This window comes from Muscardinus avellanarius (assembly GCF_963383645.1).
Source record: "Muscardinus avellanarius genome assembly, chromosome: 1".
In the NCBI taxonomy this organism is placed as follows: domain Eukaryota; kingdom Metazoa; phylum Chordata; class Mammalia; order Rodentia; family Gliridae; genus Muscardinus; species Muscardinus avellanarius.
Window position 1 is genome coordinate 70,202,861 of NC_137786.1, and position 19,487 is coordinate 70,222,347.

At 35.4% G+C, this 19,487-nt stretch overlaps 1 protein-coding gene across 4 annotated transcripts in view; it reads left to right on the top strand.

The window, feature by feature from the left end:
- VCAN (versican) overlaps nucleotides 1-18,133 on the top strand; it is a gene marked incomplete at both ends in the record, with an annotated part of 104,366 nt that extends 86,233 nt beyond the window's left edge. For all 4 annotated transcript variants that reach the window (XM_080696291.1, XM_080696293.1, XM_080696292.1 and 1 more), the window contains 3 exons: nucleotides 12,125-12,269; nucleotides 17,675-17,857; nucleotides 18,006-18,133. In XM_080696291.1, the coding sequence (XP_080552417.1) occupies nucleotides 12,125-12,269; nucleotides 17,675-17,857; nucleotides 18,006-18,133 (456 nt within the window). The remainder of the gene's footprint in view (nucleotides 1-12,124; nucleotides 12,270-17,674; nucleotides 17,858-18,005) is intronic.
- Nucleotides 18,134-19,487: the final 1,354 nt, after the last annotated feature.

Below are 19,487 nucleotides of genomic sequence, written 5' to 3' on the forward strand. Positions count from 1 at the left end.
AATTTAATTATGTTAAACTTCACAGGCTTCCTTAACCTAACAGCCAAGAAAAACACATGTTCTCTCCTCATCCTTTAACATATTTCTCATGAGTGGAAGACTTCCCAGATTCCTTTCTACCACAGAACACTGAGCTCTTCATGAAAAATTTTCCTTGTGTTACCGTTTAGTTTGGTGTGAAATCAAGAACTGGTTACTGGTTCTTCTGAAACTACCTGCAAAATACAATGAGTCATAGGATAGTTGTAGAACACAAAGCCCTCCTCTCCATCCACCTTGCCCTTTTTTTCTTTTTCTTTTTTTAGTTCAGATACTCATGATAGATTGAGCAGCTGGAAAAACAATAATTACTCACCACTGGAAAATCATTTCATAATTGACAAGATTATCCTGATAAGGAAAAGGAAACACACACACACACACACACACACACACACACACACACACACACAGCCTTATCAACTCAGTAGTTTCTTCTCAGAGATGTTTAACCAACAGGGCTTTATGAAACTTGAGAATCACATGCAGATGTTTAAATTTAATTGCTAATTAGCTTAAGGCACTGCATAACCATGGAAAAACATCCCCCTTCAAAAAAAAAAAAAAAGTTGAATGGGTTTTGGCACTTTCTCTTTGCATTCGGATTGTTAGCATTTCATGACTGGAGACCTGTGCAAACAAGCTAGGCTCAAGGAGCCCACTGGCACCATTCATTGCATGGATTAAATGCAAGCTGCTCTGTGGGGCTCTGCCTGGGGCCCCCTGTCTCACAGTGGTCTCACAGTGGGAGTGACTTATATCCCTCTGAAAATGCTGCTGATAATTACTGCTTTGTAGGGCACTGAGCTCATGCTATTACACAAGATTAGTGCTATACTCAAGAGAGGCCAGCTTGTCTCTCCTGCACAGAGGTTTGCCAGCTAGGAAAATAATGGACGTATTGCCACTTTAACAACTATCAGGAGACCCCAAGTTCATTTTTCTTCCCTTCAGCGTGTTCTTGTTGGTAAGATCGAACCCCAGGCTGCCAGCACAGGGTAGTGACACCAAAACAAACGTCTCTTTCTCCTTTAAAACAAAGCTGCTCTTTTCTTTTTGGTTGTGGGTCTGTCAAATCACTCTATTCAACTAAAAGACAACAGCAAAACCATAATCTCCCTTAGAACATAAATAAATAAGGACCCAAACCAGAGCACAAGGATCAGAGGACCATACATCTACCTTGCAGGAAATTCATTTGCCCTGAACAAGTTAAATAAAACAAAGTTAAATGTACCCCAACAGAATGCAAACAAATGTCTATTGTTTGCCGCAGCCATCTGGGGCGGGGGGCATATCATTTTAAAGTTACCAAGTGTTTTGATTTCAGGAAAAAGTAGTCCACATAGCCTTTATTCAGATAACTTACCTGGGATCTGAAAGTCTGGGGCTAACTCAGGAGTTGTTCATCTCAGTTCTTTATTTTGTAGTGAAAAACTGATTTCTTATCAGCCCATGTTTTAAACAGGTACCTGTCCTCTTGGGAATGTGTTTTCTGTTTGGAATCCTTGCTCACATTCCCTGGTGGTTATCTGCTTGACCTTGGCAGTGGATGCATCTGGATTTAATCCGTAGTTTTAGGAGTACAAGCAATGTCATTGTGGGTCCCAGGTGATAACAGAAGTTTGCACACAAAGAAGTCAGCTCTTAGTACAGGCATCCGCATCGTGTGTTCAGAACTAATGGAGGTGACTTTTCCTCCCAGAACAAGCTGTGATTCACACCGCAGATGTTCAATTGTGTGCACAGGTGTTTAGGATCTGACATCTAAGGGTTTGTGGTGCATATTACAGACTTAACTTTGCTTCCGATGAGGTCTCATCACAGATGAAAATTATCAGATAAAAGGAAAAGGAAATAATAAACTATTTCAGATGAATGTTTAAAAGCATTCAAATTATAGCTACATTGGGTAGTAATGGACTAGAATAAGATCAGATTGAAAACACTGTTTAGTTAAGGTTTACTTTCTAGCAAATGCTTTTACTCACAACACTGGGAGGACACGTCTCAGATAATCCTTTAATCATTTTTGCCACATGGAGTTAATCATTGTGATTGTCTTGGGTATTTCTAAGCTCCATTTTGTTAAGCAATTTAGTAAAGTCATAATACTATAATGATGGATACATATCACCACCTAGTGGCCAGATTATATTTTCTGTTTCAAAACTTCCCATTTCAGGAATGCCACCCAGATCTATTCAGGAATAATATTCTCTGTGAATTAGGTTCCTGTAGCTTTGAAGAGTTTTAAAATTCTACTATTTATTGCATGATATTTAAACCTATGAGCTAAATGCAGAACAAGATGATTTTTTCAAATATGGCACAAAGCTAATACATGTAATTGCATGCTTAGTAAAATCCTAGCAGGCCAGGCATGGTGGCACATGGGAGGCTGAGACAGGAGGATCACACAGGATTGAAGCCAGACTCAGCTACTTAGTGAGGCTGTCAGCAACTTAGCCCTGTTTCCAAATAAAATATAAAATAGGTCTGGGAGTATAGCCCTCTGTCTGGGTTCCACCCCCAGTAACCCCCCCCCCCAAAAAAAAAAATCCTAGCAAATACTGGGACTTGTCTTTCCTGAATCTTCATTCTTTTGGTATGTACAGCACTAGGAATTGAATCCAGGGATGTTCTACCTCTGAACCACATCCTTAGCCCTATTTTATTTATTGTGAAATAGAATCTGGCTAAGTTACCAATCCCAGGCCTCGAAACTGTGTTCCTTCTGTCCTGGGATTACATCCTTGCACCAAAGCACCCGGCTCTTTACTTTATGCACAGTAGTAGAGCCTAGTAGAAAGTTTTACTTGGGTAGTCTCTTCAGCAGGTGAACCTAGAGGACTTTTGTGGTTTTGTGTGAAATTTTTACTATGAATTAAGTTAGTAGCATTTAGAGAGAGAAAGGGTATTTGATGAGCAGTGAGTAGATTGCTCAAGGCAAAAAGCTCCAAGTCCAGAGTCCTGGTGTGGTGCCACACACTTGTAATCTCAGTACTTGTGAGGTGGAGACAGGAAGGTCACAGGTTCAAGGACAACCTCAGCAGCTTAGTGAGGCCCTGTTTCAAAATAAAGTAAATATATATATATATATATATATATATATATATATATATATATATATGGCTGAGAGGGCAGGTCAGAGATGGAATGCCCCTGGGTTTCATCTCTAGTACCACACACAAAATAAGTTCCAAATTCTACTTTGAGAAATTCTCCCAGCAATTATAATGTACTGGATCATAGGATGGCTTCCTTGGACAATTGTCAATAATGATGCTTATCAATGGGCTATCTGTGGTTGTTAAATATGCTTAGCAAAATCAGGGTAGGTCCAAAATATTATCTTCACTTGTCCATTTAAACCAATCTAAATTATAGCAAATTTTAAAGTATGAATTGTGGCCGGGCATGGTGGCGCACACTTGTAATCCCCGCGCTTGGGAGGCGGAGACAGGAGGATTGTGCAGGTTCGAAGCCAGCCGCGTTGGCTTACGAGACTCTGTTTCAAAATATAAAAAAATAGGTCTGGGAGTGTAGCCTGGAGGTAGAAGGGCGTCCAGGAACCCCAGTACCACCAAAAATAAATAAATAAATAAATAAATAAATAAATAAATAAAGTATGAATGCATCTAAGCTGAAATATTACAGCTTAATATTTGGATAGGTAAATGTAGTAGGTTCAAGATTTGCAATTCCAGTTATATACGAGAAACCCTGAAGCACAAATTTGAACTGTACCCAGTGGCTGGTTAGTACTTAAGAACTGTTCAATTGTTCTCAAGTGTGAATAATGAACAGCTCAGTTTTCCCATTTCAAGAGGTCTAGTGCTGTCTACTCTGTTGACCTTTCTGGTCTTTCTCTATTATATTTTGGGCAAAACCTTATCTGCTACACAAGTCTGTGTGAATAGAGACATCCCCAAGTGTCTTCACTATATTTTTCCCTACTGCTGAGAAGTACTAGTACTGTGCATGTGTGCGTGTTTATGTGTGTGTGTAGTATACATGAGAAAGAGGTAATTCTCAAACTTATGACTCAACATTGATGCAAAATTCAGTTTTATCTAATATATATGAAATTTATTTTTTTCTTTTTCATTATATTGAAACATTTAGGAGCTAGCAGAAAGGAGAAGTTACCAAGAGACTCTAAACAGTGTCTAAACTTTTTAGGAAAACCAGCCATCATTGATTTTCTATGTATTATTTGATCAAGTTAAGAAATTATCTCAGTGAAAAGAATATGAAATAGGTTGAGTATTTTAAAGAAGGGCTAGTTATTCCTTAATTTTTGTTGTGTTTTGTTTTTTTAGTGTTGGGGATGAAACCCGGGGACATTCTACCTCTGAGCTACAACCCTAGTCCTACTTTTTATTCTTTGAGTTGTAAAGGGCTTCACTAAGTAGCTGAGGCTGTCTGCGAACCTGAATCCTCCTGTCTCAGATTCCCAAATGCTAGAATTACAAGCAGTTGCTACTACTCCCGGTTTCTTAGGTATTGATAAAAATGGTTACTCTTAGGACTTCTTAGTTTTGAAATATTAAAAGCAACATCCTTTAATTCTTGAGCTCTAGTTCTTTGACCTTGTGTCCTCGTGGTTTTGATTTTCAAATCTACATTCTCTTTTAAGGATTTGTTTTAAAAGTTTGTTGTAGAAAGAAAAAAACACTGTTTTGAAATGTTGTATGGAGGAATAAGAGTGAGCTGGTCTATGTTTCAAGAGTCTTTCTTAGGCTGGGTGAGGTGGTACATGCCTGTAATCCCAATCCCTAAGAGGCTGATACAGTTGAATCATAGATTTGAAGCCAGCCTCAGCAATTTAGCAAAACTCTGAACAATGTAGTGAGACCATATTTTAAAACATAAAAAGCAAAGAGGGCTGAGGGTATAGCTTGGAGGTAGAATGGTAGAATGCCTCTGCTGTGTGTGTGTGTGTGTGTGTGTGTGTGTGTGTGTATGTGTGTGTGTGTGTGTATCCCCCCCCACACACACACACACATTAGGACGTCCTAGATACAAGATGAGTCAATCAGAGATTCACCTTGAACTAATATAAACTTATCTGAATTTATTAGATTATTAATAACATTCAAAGTTAGCCTTCTCGTCATATAACTCATTTCACCCCCAGTATGTGTATTGAATAAAATGAGAAAATTGCAAGGACCAGGAAGGAGAGAGATAGCTCCCCCACCATAAAGGAAAAAAAAAACAGTCAAGTAACTCTGAGCACCATAGTCACTCTTAGGGGGAGGCTGTCAGCAGTTGGGGAGTCATGTGTGCTGGGGAGACCTGCAGACCTTCTGTCCTTCTCTCTCTCTCTCTCTCTCTCTCTCTCTCTCTCTCTCTCTCTCTCTCTGTCTGTCTCTCTCTCTGTCTCTGTCTCTCTCTCTCTCTCTCTCTCTCTCTCTCTCTCTCTCTCTCTGTCTCTCTCTCTCTCCCCCTCTCCCTCTCCCTCTCCCTCTCCCTCTCCCTCTCCCTCTCTCTCCCTTTTTGGTGGTACTGGGGATTGAACCCAAGGGCATTCTTAGATTATTAATAACATTCAAAGTTGAGCCTTCTCGTCATATAACTCATTTCACCCCCAGTATGTATATTGAATCAAATGGAAAAATTACAAGGACCAGGAAAGAGAGAGATAGCTCCCCCACCATAAAGGAGAAAAACCAGTCAAGTAACCAAGTAACTCTGAGCGCCATAGTCACTCTTAGGGGGAGGCTGCCAGCAGTTGGGGAGTCATGTGTGCTGGGGAGACCTGCAGACCTTCTGTTCGTTCTCTCTCTCTCTCTCTCTCTCTCTCTCTCTCTCTCTCTCTCTCTCTCCCTCTCCCTCTCCCTCTCCCTCTCCCTCTCCCTCTCCCTCTCCCTCTCTCTCCCTCTTTGGTGGTACTGGGGATTGAACCCAAGGGCATTCTTCCTTGGAGCTACACTGTCAGCCCTGGCAATGGACATACATTTTTGACAGGAAAGAGTGTTTGGAGGAAAATAATCTAATCATTTGTAGTTTGGTAAATCGATAAATAATCTCAGTCAGCTCTGAGTTTTTCTTCCCATCTCCGTATTAGAATCAGGGAAACTCCCTAATGTACCTGATGTACATTCACAAACACATCACTATCAGTGACTAAACCAAACATGAGAGGGATGGCGTAGAGAGGGAATGGGTGGGAAGTGGGGAAGGTCTAAGGTGATGTGTACATAAATGCCTCTAACATCTTGTACTCTATTAAGAGGTATGATTATAATGCACCAATTAAAAAAAGACAAAAAAAAAAAAAAAAGGCCGTGTGTGGTGGCACACACATGTAATCCCAGCATTCGGGAGGCTGAGACTGGAGGATTACGGTTCGCGGACAGCCTCAGCTAATTAGTGAGGCTTTCTTCAACTTAGTGAGATCCTGTTTCAAAATAAAGAATAAAAAATAGGGCAGGGAGTATAGCTCGGAGGTCAAATGCCCCTGGGTTCCATCCCCAACCCCCCCCCCCCAAAAAAAAAGATAAGAATTAGTTTTCAATGAATTCTCTGGTTCATGGAGATAATTTTCCTGTGAGAGAACTGTACTTGTTAACTGTTGGATTTTGTCCAGAATTTTTTGAATTGTTTTATTATTTTGGCAGTTGCTTTACCTAATTTGGGGGGGGGGGAGAAACCAGAAAAGTAATTGAGTTTAATTTAATTGAAATGGCTGTCTTTTTGGCATTTTTCTTTTTTACAGACATGGAGATCTAGTTTTTTAACTGGAATGCAAAAAGTAAAACAAAATTTTCATATAACATACGACATTAAGCAATTTTATACTAGGTATAAAATAATTATCTCCTATTGAAGTACAAGAAAATTTTACATCTGAGTTGGCTTTCCTCTCTGTCAACTATTGGAGTTTTATGTCATCATTTTCTCTGCCATCAGAAGAGAATAAAAATACAAAGTAATTTCAAGGTTCATTTTTAAGCAATCTAATTCTTGTATCTAACTTACCTGGGGAGGAAGGAAGAGTTTGGGGTTTGGATTAGAAAATATGAGCACCTGAGGCATAGATGTGCTGAGGCATGTCCAGAATTTATTTTTGTTAAAGATGTTAAAATGAAATTTTCCAGCCCATGCTGTCTTTCTGGAATAATTTCGACTTCACCTATTAAGCCCTAGAAGAGTCAATTCAAAATAGATCACCTAAAACATTTGCTCATAATTCTAAACAGGAAGGAAAAAAAATCTAGATGGGAGGTAACAAGTTAATCTCTGCTCATTAGAAAAAAAAAATCAGTTGTTTCTGTATTTAAGAGACACTGTAAGTGAGCAAGGATTTGTAGTGTGTGTGTGTGTGTGTGAGTGAGAGAGAGAGAGAGAGAGAGAGAGAGAGAGAGAGAGAGAGAGAGAGAGAGAGAGAGAATGTGTGTTGGGGACTGAGCCCAGAGGTATTTTGCTTCCAAGCTACACCCCAGCCTTATTTTATTTTTTATTTGGAAACAGGGCCTTACTAGGTCCTGAGAGTCTCACCGTATTGCTGAGGCAGTCCTTGAACTTACAATCCTCCTTTATCACTCCCCCAAGTACTGGGATTACAGGTCTGTACCACATGCCCAGCTCCCATTCTCATAACTCAGAATTGACTTCCTGGGCAGAGATGTCTTCCTAACATCTAATTTTAGTGAAAATATATGTATTTTGGAACCTAAAGTCAAAGACTTATTTTTATAATCTTTCTCCTTGTAAGTAATGTATAATGAGGTGGTAAAATAATTAAGGCAGAAACAAAGAAAGTTGTTCAGAAAACTAGTTTCCTCTGCTTAGTGGGTTTGGCAAAAGCATGGAGCAAAGCAAAGCATCCTATCCAAGAAAAATGTGCACAACGGATCCATCAGATATGAGGTAATAGTATGGCATGCCTGTGGGTAGTGGACATTCTTGTAAAAACCATAGAGCTAAAATTTTGTCCTGCACCATTAAGGCACAGCTCTGCCAATTCACAACAGGAACACACATTTTAAATCATTGCTACAGGCCAAATGCAGTTCTCACCAAAGACAATTAAATCTTTTACCAGAGGTCTGGGCAGTTTTAGTCTGAGAATCACTTCCATGGCACAGAATCTGAATTTCATTTCAGTGTGAAAATGAGACAGATATGGTTCAGACCTGGAGGAAATGTCGGCTGAGAAATACATGGCTGTCAAGTGGATTTGAAAACTTGAAGTGGTATTTGTTGAGGTTAGATTAAAAACAGTTTGCTAGAAAATTTGTGAGTCTTTTCTGATAAGTGCATAGATCATTTTTAATGCTCATTTTTATCATTTTTACTGATTAGAAGCATATTTCTGATCTACTCTAGAAAACTTAGAAAATATGTGAGAATATATAAACTAAAATATTATCTTTTAATATTGTGCCATTGAGATAAAATTTTATAAGATTTTATTATAATTCAGAGCTGGGCATGGTTGTACATGTCTGTAATACCAGTAAGTGGGAGGCTTAGACACAAAGGTCACAGGTTCTTAGGCCATCCTCTTAGAGACAATGTCTCAAAATCAAAACAGAAAATGAACAAGGCTGTGGGTATAGCTTGGAGGTAAGAATGCCCCTGGGCTCAATCCTCAGTACCAATAAACAAACAAACAAACAAACAAAATACTACATTTCCTTTTGGTCTTATACACGTACACATACAGTGACATTTGAGATTATGTGTAAAACTTGTGCTATTATTTTAACATTTCTTTGACTATTTCTCATTCTCTTATATATTCTTCAAGGACAAAATATTTCATAGCTATAATATTAAATTGGCTATATCATAATTTATTGGACATATGATTTTGCTATAGATTATATATTGCTAGTATGAATAACATTGAACATAAAATAGATTGCTCATTATATTTTTAGAATTAACTCTTAGAAGGCAGAAACTTTTTAAGGATCATAATTAAATTGCCAACCATTTTCCAGAAAGGCTAAATCAATGGTTGTTTGTCTCACCTATTACTTACTAGCATCAAGCAACATCTTGATTTAGGGTAGTTGTGGGTTGAGATGAATAAAATGTTCTCTAAGGTTCATTATTTCTAAATACCACACTACTTATTAAATTACATTGGTTTGTACCAGATATAGATCCTATACTAAGTATATAGTAGAAAACAAAGGAAACAAAAACCTTGTCCAAAATGAGCATATATTTTACTAGGGAGAGAAAATAAAATAAATTAATTAAAAAAATTCCATAGGATTTTAGAGCATAATAAGTGTTAAGAAGAATAAAAGGGAGATGGGCAACATGGAGGGACAAATAATAAGGGAATACTGCACCGTTTTAAGGGAATACTGCACTATTGGGATGTTAGAAATTTTACACCTTCGAAAATATATATGAACTGGTTTCTTGTAAGAGATTAAGTAGAAAGCAAGTTAGAAATATGGAGCTACAAAATCCAAATCAAATATTTGGAAAACTTTGGACTCTTTGACCATAGAATGTTCTAAATATAGATTTTTATTCTTTTAATGAATTCTTGATCTGTTGATTTTTATCTTATCCTGCTTTAATTTATCTGTTAGAAACTATTCAGTTATACATCAGCAACAGGAATAACATAAACTTTATACCTCTGTTTCGTTGTTAATCTCTGGAAGTGAAGTTAAAAGAGAAAAAAGATGTTTAGTAGGTGGAGGGTGAGGGATGACAAAGAAAGGGAAGTAAGAAAAGACAAGAAAAGGAAAATAGAGAAATAATTAGAATATTTCAGATTCAATGCCAGTTCCTGGTTGCAGGGAAACCTACCAGTCAGAGTGTGGTGACTTGAACCCCTGAACATCCTTTCCAGGCTATCTGGGTAACTCTGTGGTACCATTCACGTTTCTACTCTTGGATTTAATTTCAATCTTGTCTCTGGATTAAATTTTCCTCAGAGAAATAAAAACACCCTCTGTTCTGTGTTTTGGCCAAAAAAAAAAAAAAAAAGCAACTTCATTAAGCTTACCTTGGTATTCTGTGACTTTATCACTCTTCAAAGATTTTTTTTTAACTACAGGGATCAAAATCATAATTTTAGCATGAATGAAGAGGTCTTTAAAACTAAAAAATGTAACCAAAAGAAAAGTAGAAGGTTTTCCAACTTTTGGTTGGTCTTTTCACAAATTATTTTATGGATGATCTACGTGTCTACCATATATAAAAAATTTAAACCACTTTTTATGAGAAGACAAACTATAGTCATTTTCTGGTATAGTAGTTATGTTTTTCTTGTTTTTAAACTAGAGTTCATTGGTGCATTGAGGTCCATTTCATAGGTAAAGGCATACTTCTTTGAAGCTTCTATTGCAGCACGTATTGAAGATTAAAAATAGAGTTGGTACTAAAAATAGCACAAATAACCAAATAAAGTGTTCTAGTAAACTAAAAATGGGTTTAACATTAAAAGTGCAGTGGTATAGTTAGGAGTAAGTAAATAGTAGGTCTTTTTTTTTTTTTTTCTATGCTCTCAATTTAGAACAATTGCTTTAACTCTTCAGTTTCTTCTCTGAATTTATCTTTCCAAAATAAAATCTCTATTCATTTCAAACAGCAGATTTATTCAAAATTTAAGTTAAGGAAAGAATAACTAACTGATCTATAGGCCTAGAAAAGATAGTCCTCTTAACTCTTGACACATAAATTTGAATCTATATTTCTACTATCTTAAAGTTCTTATCAGTTTTGTTAGTGCTAGACATAATGAAATATAATAATAGGCCAAGTCTAATGGGAAAATGGTTTCTCGGAAAGACATTTGAACAACAAACCTTTTTCATAAGACATCAAAGCTAAAACGACCTAAGTCTAGAAAACTGGTCTCTTATTTTTAGTTCAATATTATTTTCATCTAACAAAAAGTTTATTATTCCTAAACAGACATATTATTATTTTAATATAATTATTCATTGCCATAGAGGCAATTTTAACCTATCAGAAAAATGAAATGAACTTAAACCAGAGTCTTAGGTGCTTAACATCCCCAAGGATCAAATTATTCCCAATTGTGCTAAATTATTGTATATCGTATAGTACATATCAAGTATCCAGAAGAGCACTTCATACATCATAGATCCTAAAGAAATGATGCCTATTACTCTGTTAGAAAGCTATTATATATATAATTTGTGTGTGTGTGTGTGTGTGTGTGTGTGTGTGTGTATATATATATATATATATATATATATATATAACTATATATAATTTGTTTGAAGTAGGTAATCAGTAGATACAGCTATAAAGATAACCAGTAGAAATAACATCAAAAATAAAAATTTTTTTCAACTGATTATACATTGCACAAAGAAAGGTGAACATATATTTATGGTAGAATGTATTTTTGAAAGCATATGTTTTATATCATTTGATAAATGTTCTTATTAAAATAAACAACTTTCAGATTAGGTCATAAAGCAAACTCAACTACATGATGCAAATAAAGAGGCACCTCTAAGACAAAATAATTTTGAAAAGGTATATATGAAATGATGAGAATAAGTGTTTCAGATCCATAGAAATAAATATTGTAAATATGTCAACATATTTCACTAAGTAAATGAATTTGGATTTAAAACAATAACATTAAATAAGACAGAGAAATCTATTTTATAGTGGGAAAGATAAGAACTGGAATTTAAAAATTCTGTTGCACTCTGATCACAACTATATTAGATTATATATGCTTATAATGTCTGGAAGAAAATGTGAGTAATTAGAGTGAAATTCGGAATTTTTCTCTAGTTTCACTTCCATTCATGTTATTATAATCAATACTGATAACATGATAAAAATGTTAATTGAGGGTAGATTATATATTTAGAAATCTAGAATAACTAGACCAAAATTCCTCCAAGCTATCTCACTTCAAAGAATAGATATTTGTTAAATAAGGACTCTGAGGTCCATATATTTTTTACTTAGAATTCAAACATCTTTATCATGAAAATTATTTCAGCGATGTGGTCTGACAGAAATTGTTAGGTCAATTCTAATCAAATTGCCACTGTTGCTGATATTTACCCCTTAACTGTTAAATAATTTTCTTTTCTCTTCATCTTTACAGCAATATGAGAACTGGAGACCCAACCAGCCAGACAGCTTCTTTTCTGCTGGAGAAGACTGTGTGGTGATCATTTGGCATGAGAATGGTCAGTGGAATGATGTTCCTTGCAATTACCATCTCACCTATACCTGCAAGAAAGGAACAGGTAACAACCCATTAATGCTGTGTACTCTATTTGCATTTCAATTAAAACAGAATTCAGGAACAATAAGTAGTATCTTTAAGAAAAACATCTATTAACCTACGGGTCTAGAAACCACTTTATTTTGAGGAAAAGAGTATTTTTTTTTTAAAGTGGTCAACAGTAAAAAACTGGGATAAATTGTGAAATAATTTGATTTGACTTCTTTTTTTTTTTTTTTTTTTTTTTTGGTATGTGTATGTGGTTCTGGGAATTGAAACCAGAAGCATTTTATGTCTGAACTATAAGCCCAGCCCTATTTTACTTTTTAAGATGGTCTCACTAACTTGCTGAGGTTGACCTCCAACCTGAGATCCTCCTGTCTCAGCATCCCAAGTACTTGGATTACAGGCCTACCCCACTGTGAGCTGCCTTTTTCTTGTTTAAGCAGAAGATCGGGTATTACTTGGTTCAAGTTCATGATCAGTGGACTGAAGTCCTGGAGCTGAAAACTATGGCCTTTTCTTTATGAGAGTTTATTACATACAGTTCATTACAGTTCTCATTCAGTCCTTTCTTGTTTTTTGGCTAACTGCTTGATTTTTATAGGTATCTGGATTTTAAAATCATTCCCTTCACATTTTTTTTATGATTATAAACCATGAAACACAAATGACAACCTTATTGTTTCAAAGAAATACCTTAAAGATATTATGAAACAAAAACATTTCTAATAGAAGTTCCATGATGGAAATTGGTTGGTTAACTTAAGCCAAAAATCTCAAGAATGCAGATTTTTAGACACTATGCATTGTGTTTATCAATGGCTACATGTTTGAATTTCTAAGGAATTCTATGTTCCCTAAGATATGTTCCCCAAACAAATAGAAATTCCATAAAAATTTCAAAACAAATTTTGATAATGGTATAAAATATGAATATCTAGTTCCTGAGACAAGAGTTTTGCTCATCTCCAGAGAGAGTGAAAAAGATCAAAGGCAAAATATAATACTTATTTTACTTATCTTTGAATATAAAAATAATAAAAATAAAAGTTCACACTTTGTAAGTATTTTAGAAAAGACTTACATACCAACACTTATTGTATTAGAAGAAAATAGATACTAAGATACACATTCATAGTCTCAGATGAAGCTCTGCTTTAATCAGTGACCACTCTGTTGCTTTCTCATCCAGGGTTGAGTTTATCCTCCATGTTCTCTCTGCATAGGGTGCTTTCCTGACTTACTTCAGCAATGATGGGACTTCTAATAACAGCAAATCAAATATTTGCTGTTTTTCATTTTACAGTGTAAGAAGTCTAATCAACTGTCTGTCTTTATCCAAATGCCATGTTTGCATTCTTAGATTTCCAAAAGGTCTCTGGAGTCATGCTTTTCATTTTATGGTCTTAACATTCTTATATTTCTTATGCTATTATTAACATTTTTTTCCTATAGTAGGGTTTCTCAACAGCAGTACTCTTGACGTGTTGAGTCAGATAATTCTTTCCTATGGAAGGCTGTCTGGTGCAGTGGAGAATGGTTAACATCATTGCTGCCTTCTGTATGCTGAAATCCTGAATGCCAGTAACATCCTCTTCCCCTTCACATCCCTTTGCATTGTGACAACCAAAATTTTTCTAGAGATTGCTAAGTGTCTCTGTGAACAAAAATAGGGCCAGAGAAGAAGTAAACTTGATTTAGGTTGAGAATTCCTGCCCTATAGACAAAAAAAATTTTAAAAATCCAACAACCTAAATAGTAGTATGCCTTACATTTCCTACTAAGAATATGTTTTATAAAACATTGGTTCTACCCTGTGAACCAAGAAAAGCTATCATTATTTTATTTACCATCTGATTTTTTTTTGGGGGGTGTGGGTATTGAACCCAGGGACTTTATACCCATGAGCTATACCCCAGCCCTATATTGTTTTTTATTTTGAAACAGGGTCTTGCAAAATTGCTGAGGACCTCACTAAATTGCTGAGGCTGGCTTCAAACCTGTGATGCTCCTGTCTTAGTCTCACAAAAACTGAGATTACAGGTGTGCACCACTAAGCCTGGCTTAATTTGTATTTATATACAATCAATTATTTTCTTATCACTGCTCTGGGGAATTTTATAAATGTCTATAGTCTTTTTCCTATAGTGTTTTCTCCTTTTAGATATTTTAGATACCTTTAAACCTATAGATCTAAGTAGTCCTGCTTTTAATGAATTATTATATACTTTTTCAAAAGGAATATAGTATGTAGAAAAGCATATAAAAGTAGAATACTTCAATTTATATTATCTACACGCTTTTGAAGTGTATTGTAGGTACTTCATAATCCCATTTATTTTCTCTCAATTTTCCCATTAGAGATGACTTAATTTCCATGCTCTTCCCTTTAATGTTATCACATATTCTTATATCCCTAAACAACAAATTGTTTAGTTTTGCGATTTTTTTGTGCTTTGTTTATTTTATTTTTTGTGGTACTGGCCCAGGGGCTTTTCTACCTCTGGGCTATACTTCCAGACCTATTTTATACTTTATTTGGAAACAGGATCTCACTAAGTTGCTGTGAGCCTCACCAAGTAGCTGAGGCTGGCTTCGAACCTGTGTGATCCTCCTGTCTCAGCCTCCCAAGTGCTGGGATTACAAGCGTGCACCACTACACCCAACTTTTTTGTACTTTATATAAGTAGTATCATACCGTTTGTATTCCTTACCTTGCTTTTCTCGTTGTTCAGCATGTTTGTGAAACTTATCTGTGTTGATGCATGTGGCTACATGTTTTTTGTTTTTGCTGCTGTATAATATTTTATGACTATACAGCATTTTATCAGTTCTCCTGTCCATGGACATTTGGGTTATAGTCAGTGTTTTTACTACTATAAGCAATGTTTCTATGACATTTTCAAACTTGTTCTTGCTAGACTTTTGTGAATTTCTGAAGGGCATATTTCCAGGAGTGAAGTTGCTGAATCATAGGCTGTATGTATCATCAGTTTTACTAGAAAATGTCAAAATTATTTTCCAAAGTGGTTGTACCAATTCATACTCCCACCAGCAATGTGTTTGAGGGCCTGTTACTCCACATCTTCTCCAGCATTTGGACTTATCAGACTGAAATTTTTGCCAACCTGGTGGGTATAAAATGTTATCTTTTGTGATTTAATTAAAATTTTCTTGGATACTACTTCCTCAATATCTTTTTTAAAGAATTATGGGTCACTTAAAGCTCTTCTTGAATACATTTTTTATTCATCTTTTATTTTTGAAAACTGGTACTTTTTAACATGTTGATTTGTAGATTTTTTGTTATATTATTGTTTTTAATCCCTTGCCACATTATAAATGTTGCAAACATCTCCGTGTTTGAGTTTTTCTTTGGCTAATGAACAGAATTCTTAATTTTTTTCTAATGAACAGAATTCTTAATTTTGTTGAATGTTATTTATGGTTTAAACCTTTTGCGTATTAAGAAACCTCTACTTGCTGTAAATTCATAAAAGTATTCTAATATTTTTTCTAGAGGTTTTATTATTTTGCTTTTTTATTTATATATTTAAACTATCTAGAATTTATTTTTTCATGCATTCTCTGAAGTAGGAAACCAAATGTACTCTTCCATATGACTATTCAATTGTCCAGTTTTAAACTCCTTCCTGTACTGCTTTGCCATGTTGTTTCTGTAAAATATCAAGCATATATGTGCAGATGTATTTCTGGCCTATTTTCCTGCTCTTTCCAATACCATACTTGTTGAATTATTTTAGCTTTTTTATAGTTTTCATATATTTAGAGTTCTAAAAAATCATACACTTCTTTCCACACAATGATGAAACAATTTAGAACAGTGAAGCACAGAATCACATACGAAAATTGTCTAATCATTTTAACCTTCCGTATCAGTTTGGTCTGATTATATCTGATATTTGCTAGCATCCGGGCTATACTGTAAGCTTTCACATTACAGTAAAGTTGTATGCATGTATTGAGATTGAAACCAAGCAGAAGTAAATAAAGAAACTCTATAGTTAACTCCAAATTTGTGAATGCAAAAAGAATTTGGTTGTAGATCAGTCTTCTGAATATGTAAATAAGCTTAATAATAACAAACTTTTCATATTAGAAAATTAAAATCTGAACATTTTGGCACCATGGTTTCTGATATTCATTCACCCACTGAAGATTTGCATGGATTATGAGATGGAATGACATTTTCTTATGAGCCCGTTATGTCAGAATTCTTAAACTATGGGTAATAAATGCCACTTAGGAAGAATTATATGTAAATTGTTACATTATAGATATACTGAAAAACATAGTAATTTTGCAGTAATTTGAAAATATCATTTGAATAAATGCACTAATGTGAAACAGAAATATGTTGAGTTTATTTGAAACAATTTTTCCAACTTTTTGAATTTCAAAATAGAGAGGTTCATTTTATTTTTACTTTTAAAATTATTTCTATATTTTAATATATTTAAATTTCTTTCTATGTATTGCATTTTTTTTTTCAGAACTGGGGGCTGAACTCAGGGGCATTCTACCTCTGAGCTACACCTCCAGCCCTATTTTATTCTTTATTTTGAAACAAGGGCTCACTAAGTTTCAGAGGGCCTCACTTAGTAGCTGAGGCTGGCTGTGAACCTGTAATGCTCCTGTGTCAGCCTCCCAAGTACTGGGATTATAAGTATGCATTACCATACCCAGCTATTGCAGTTTTTTGATGATTAGAATTTTTCATTGTAAATTGAAAAGAGAGTTAAGTATTTCAATCTTTATCCTTATTTGCTCTTTTCAAGAGTTTTAATTTGTTACAGTAACTACAAAAGTGAGGCATGAATACTAGTCATTCATTTCCTCTATCTCAATATAGGAGATAGAAAAGAAAATATAAATATAAATAAACCCAGACTATTTTGTTTATACTTAGGAGTATATTCTATATTTTGAAACTATGATGTTATCATAGATTATAAGTTTTTTCAGGGAAGTGATGGTAATAGATATTGTTAAAAATCTATTATCATTCCAAGGGAAGGTGAATAATAAATAAAAACTGGGGATGGTGATGAGAACAATACCAATAGTCCACTGTTGGCATGAGATAGGTGCTTTTTAATTTGTATTTTTTTCCCCAGAAGAGTGGCCCTGTCAGATGGATATATAAATGTATGATCGTGTAGGTCCATGACTTTTTTTAATAAAGCAAACTTCAAGATAACATAGTCTGAGATTCAAACTAGGCTGAGTCTTAACTTGATTTTTTTCTTGACCAATTTCAATTTCTTAATTTTAGATGGTTGCCCTTAATGAATGTGCATGGTTTAGTACTTTAAAGAGAAAAGAGAGCTAGGGATAGATAGATATGGATTCTAATTGAAATAAGTAGATTATTTGAAAATAACCCAATTTGCTTTTCCTTAGTTGCTTGCGGCCAGCCCCCTGTTGTAGAAAATGCCAAGACCTTTGGAAAGATGAAACCTCGTTATGAAATCAATTCATTGATTAGATATCATTGCAAAGATGGTTTCATTCAACGCCACCTTCCAACTATCCGGTGCCTAGGAAACGGAAAATGGGCCATGCCTAAAATTACCTGCATGAACCGTAAGTGGTCCTTTAGAAAGAATGGACAACCATGCTATAACAACTACTAGACACCCTCATCATTTTACCACTGTGGTCTTGATAGTTTAGGGTATGGAGCAAGTAATATTGTTGTGTTTTCTTTCTTTCTTTCTTTCCTTCCATGTAGCTTCCACATACCAAAGGACTTATTCTAAGAAATACTTTAAAAATTCCTCATCAGCAAAGGACAATTCAGTAAATACATCAAAACACGATCATCGTTGGAGCCGAAGGTGGCAGGAGTCCAGGCGCTGATCCCTAAAATGGCGAACATGTGTTTTCATCCTTTCAGCCAAAGTCCTAACTTGCCGTGCCTTTCCTGTCACCTCAAGAAGTATTATCACTTGGTTTGGATTTGGGGACCACCGTCCAGTCATTTGGGGTTGCTGTGCTCCCAAAACATTTTAAATTGAAGTATTGGCATTGGAAAAGAGAGCAAACAAAATGAAAGAAAAGGAGGGCAGAAAGTAAGCATTTCCAGCCTATGTAATTTCTTTAGATTTCTATTTGCCTCTGGTGCAGACCATTTCGTAATGTATACCAGCCTACTGTACTATTTAAAAAGCTCAATTTCAGCACCGATGGCTGTGTAAATAAGATGATTTAATGTTGATTTTTAATCCTGTATATAAAATAAAAAGTCACACTGAGTTCAGGCATATTTAATGATGATTATGGAGCCTTTGGGGTCTTTAATCATTGGTTCGGCTGCTTTTGCATAGTTTATTTAGGCTGGAAATGGCTTTACTTGCTCCTTGACTGTCGGCCAAGACTGAGGATGGCTTTTACTGGACAACCAGCAAACAGAATCTTGTATTTCACTGCACACATCTCAGCCATCGGTTCCGCTTGCTTCCACATGATGCTCAAGCCTGGCTAATGGGATCCAGTGGACCTGGGAACTCCAACATGGAACTCTTTTTTGCTGCATTCTCATTTCTTCACTTACAAGAAAGGCCTGAGTGGAGGACTTTTCTATGACCAGGAGCATTTTTTTTAGGGGTCAAAGTGCTAATTATTAACTCAACCAGGTCTACTTTTTAATGGCTTTCATAACACTTAACTCTGATAAGGTTACAGACCAAGGCATTTCAAATGAATATAGACTGAGGGCTCTGGAGGGTGGGGGATTGTTAAAACAACACACTTGCAAAAAAATTTTTTTGTATATATAACCATTTTAATCTTTTATAAAGTTTTGAATGTTCATGTATGAATGCTGCAGCTGTGAAGCATACATAAATAAATGAAGTAAGCCATACTGATTTAATTTATTGGATGTTATTTTCCCCAAGACCTGAAAATTGATATAGTATGCTAGTTATTTTTCAGTGTTAGCCTTTATACTTTGCTCACACAGCGTGGAACCATATAATATAAGTACTTTGTCCCTGATTAAATAATGTGATGGGTAGAATGCATCAAGTGTTTATTATGAAAAGAGCGGAAAAGTGTATAGCTTTCAGCAAGTGGTGTTTGCCCATTCCAAACAAGCGTGTATATGTAGAAATAGCGTGGGCATTTCTTCCTGTTAGGTGGAGTGTATGTGCTGAAATTTCTTCTTGTCTCTTCCCACTCCATTTACTCCCTTCTATTTGAATAAAGTGAC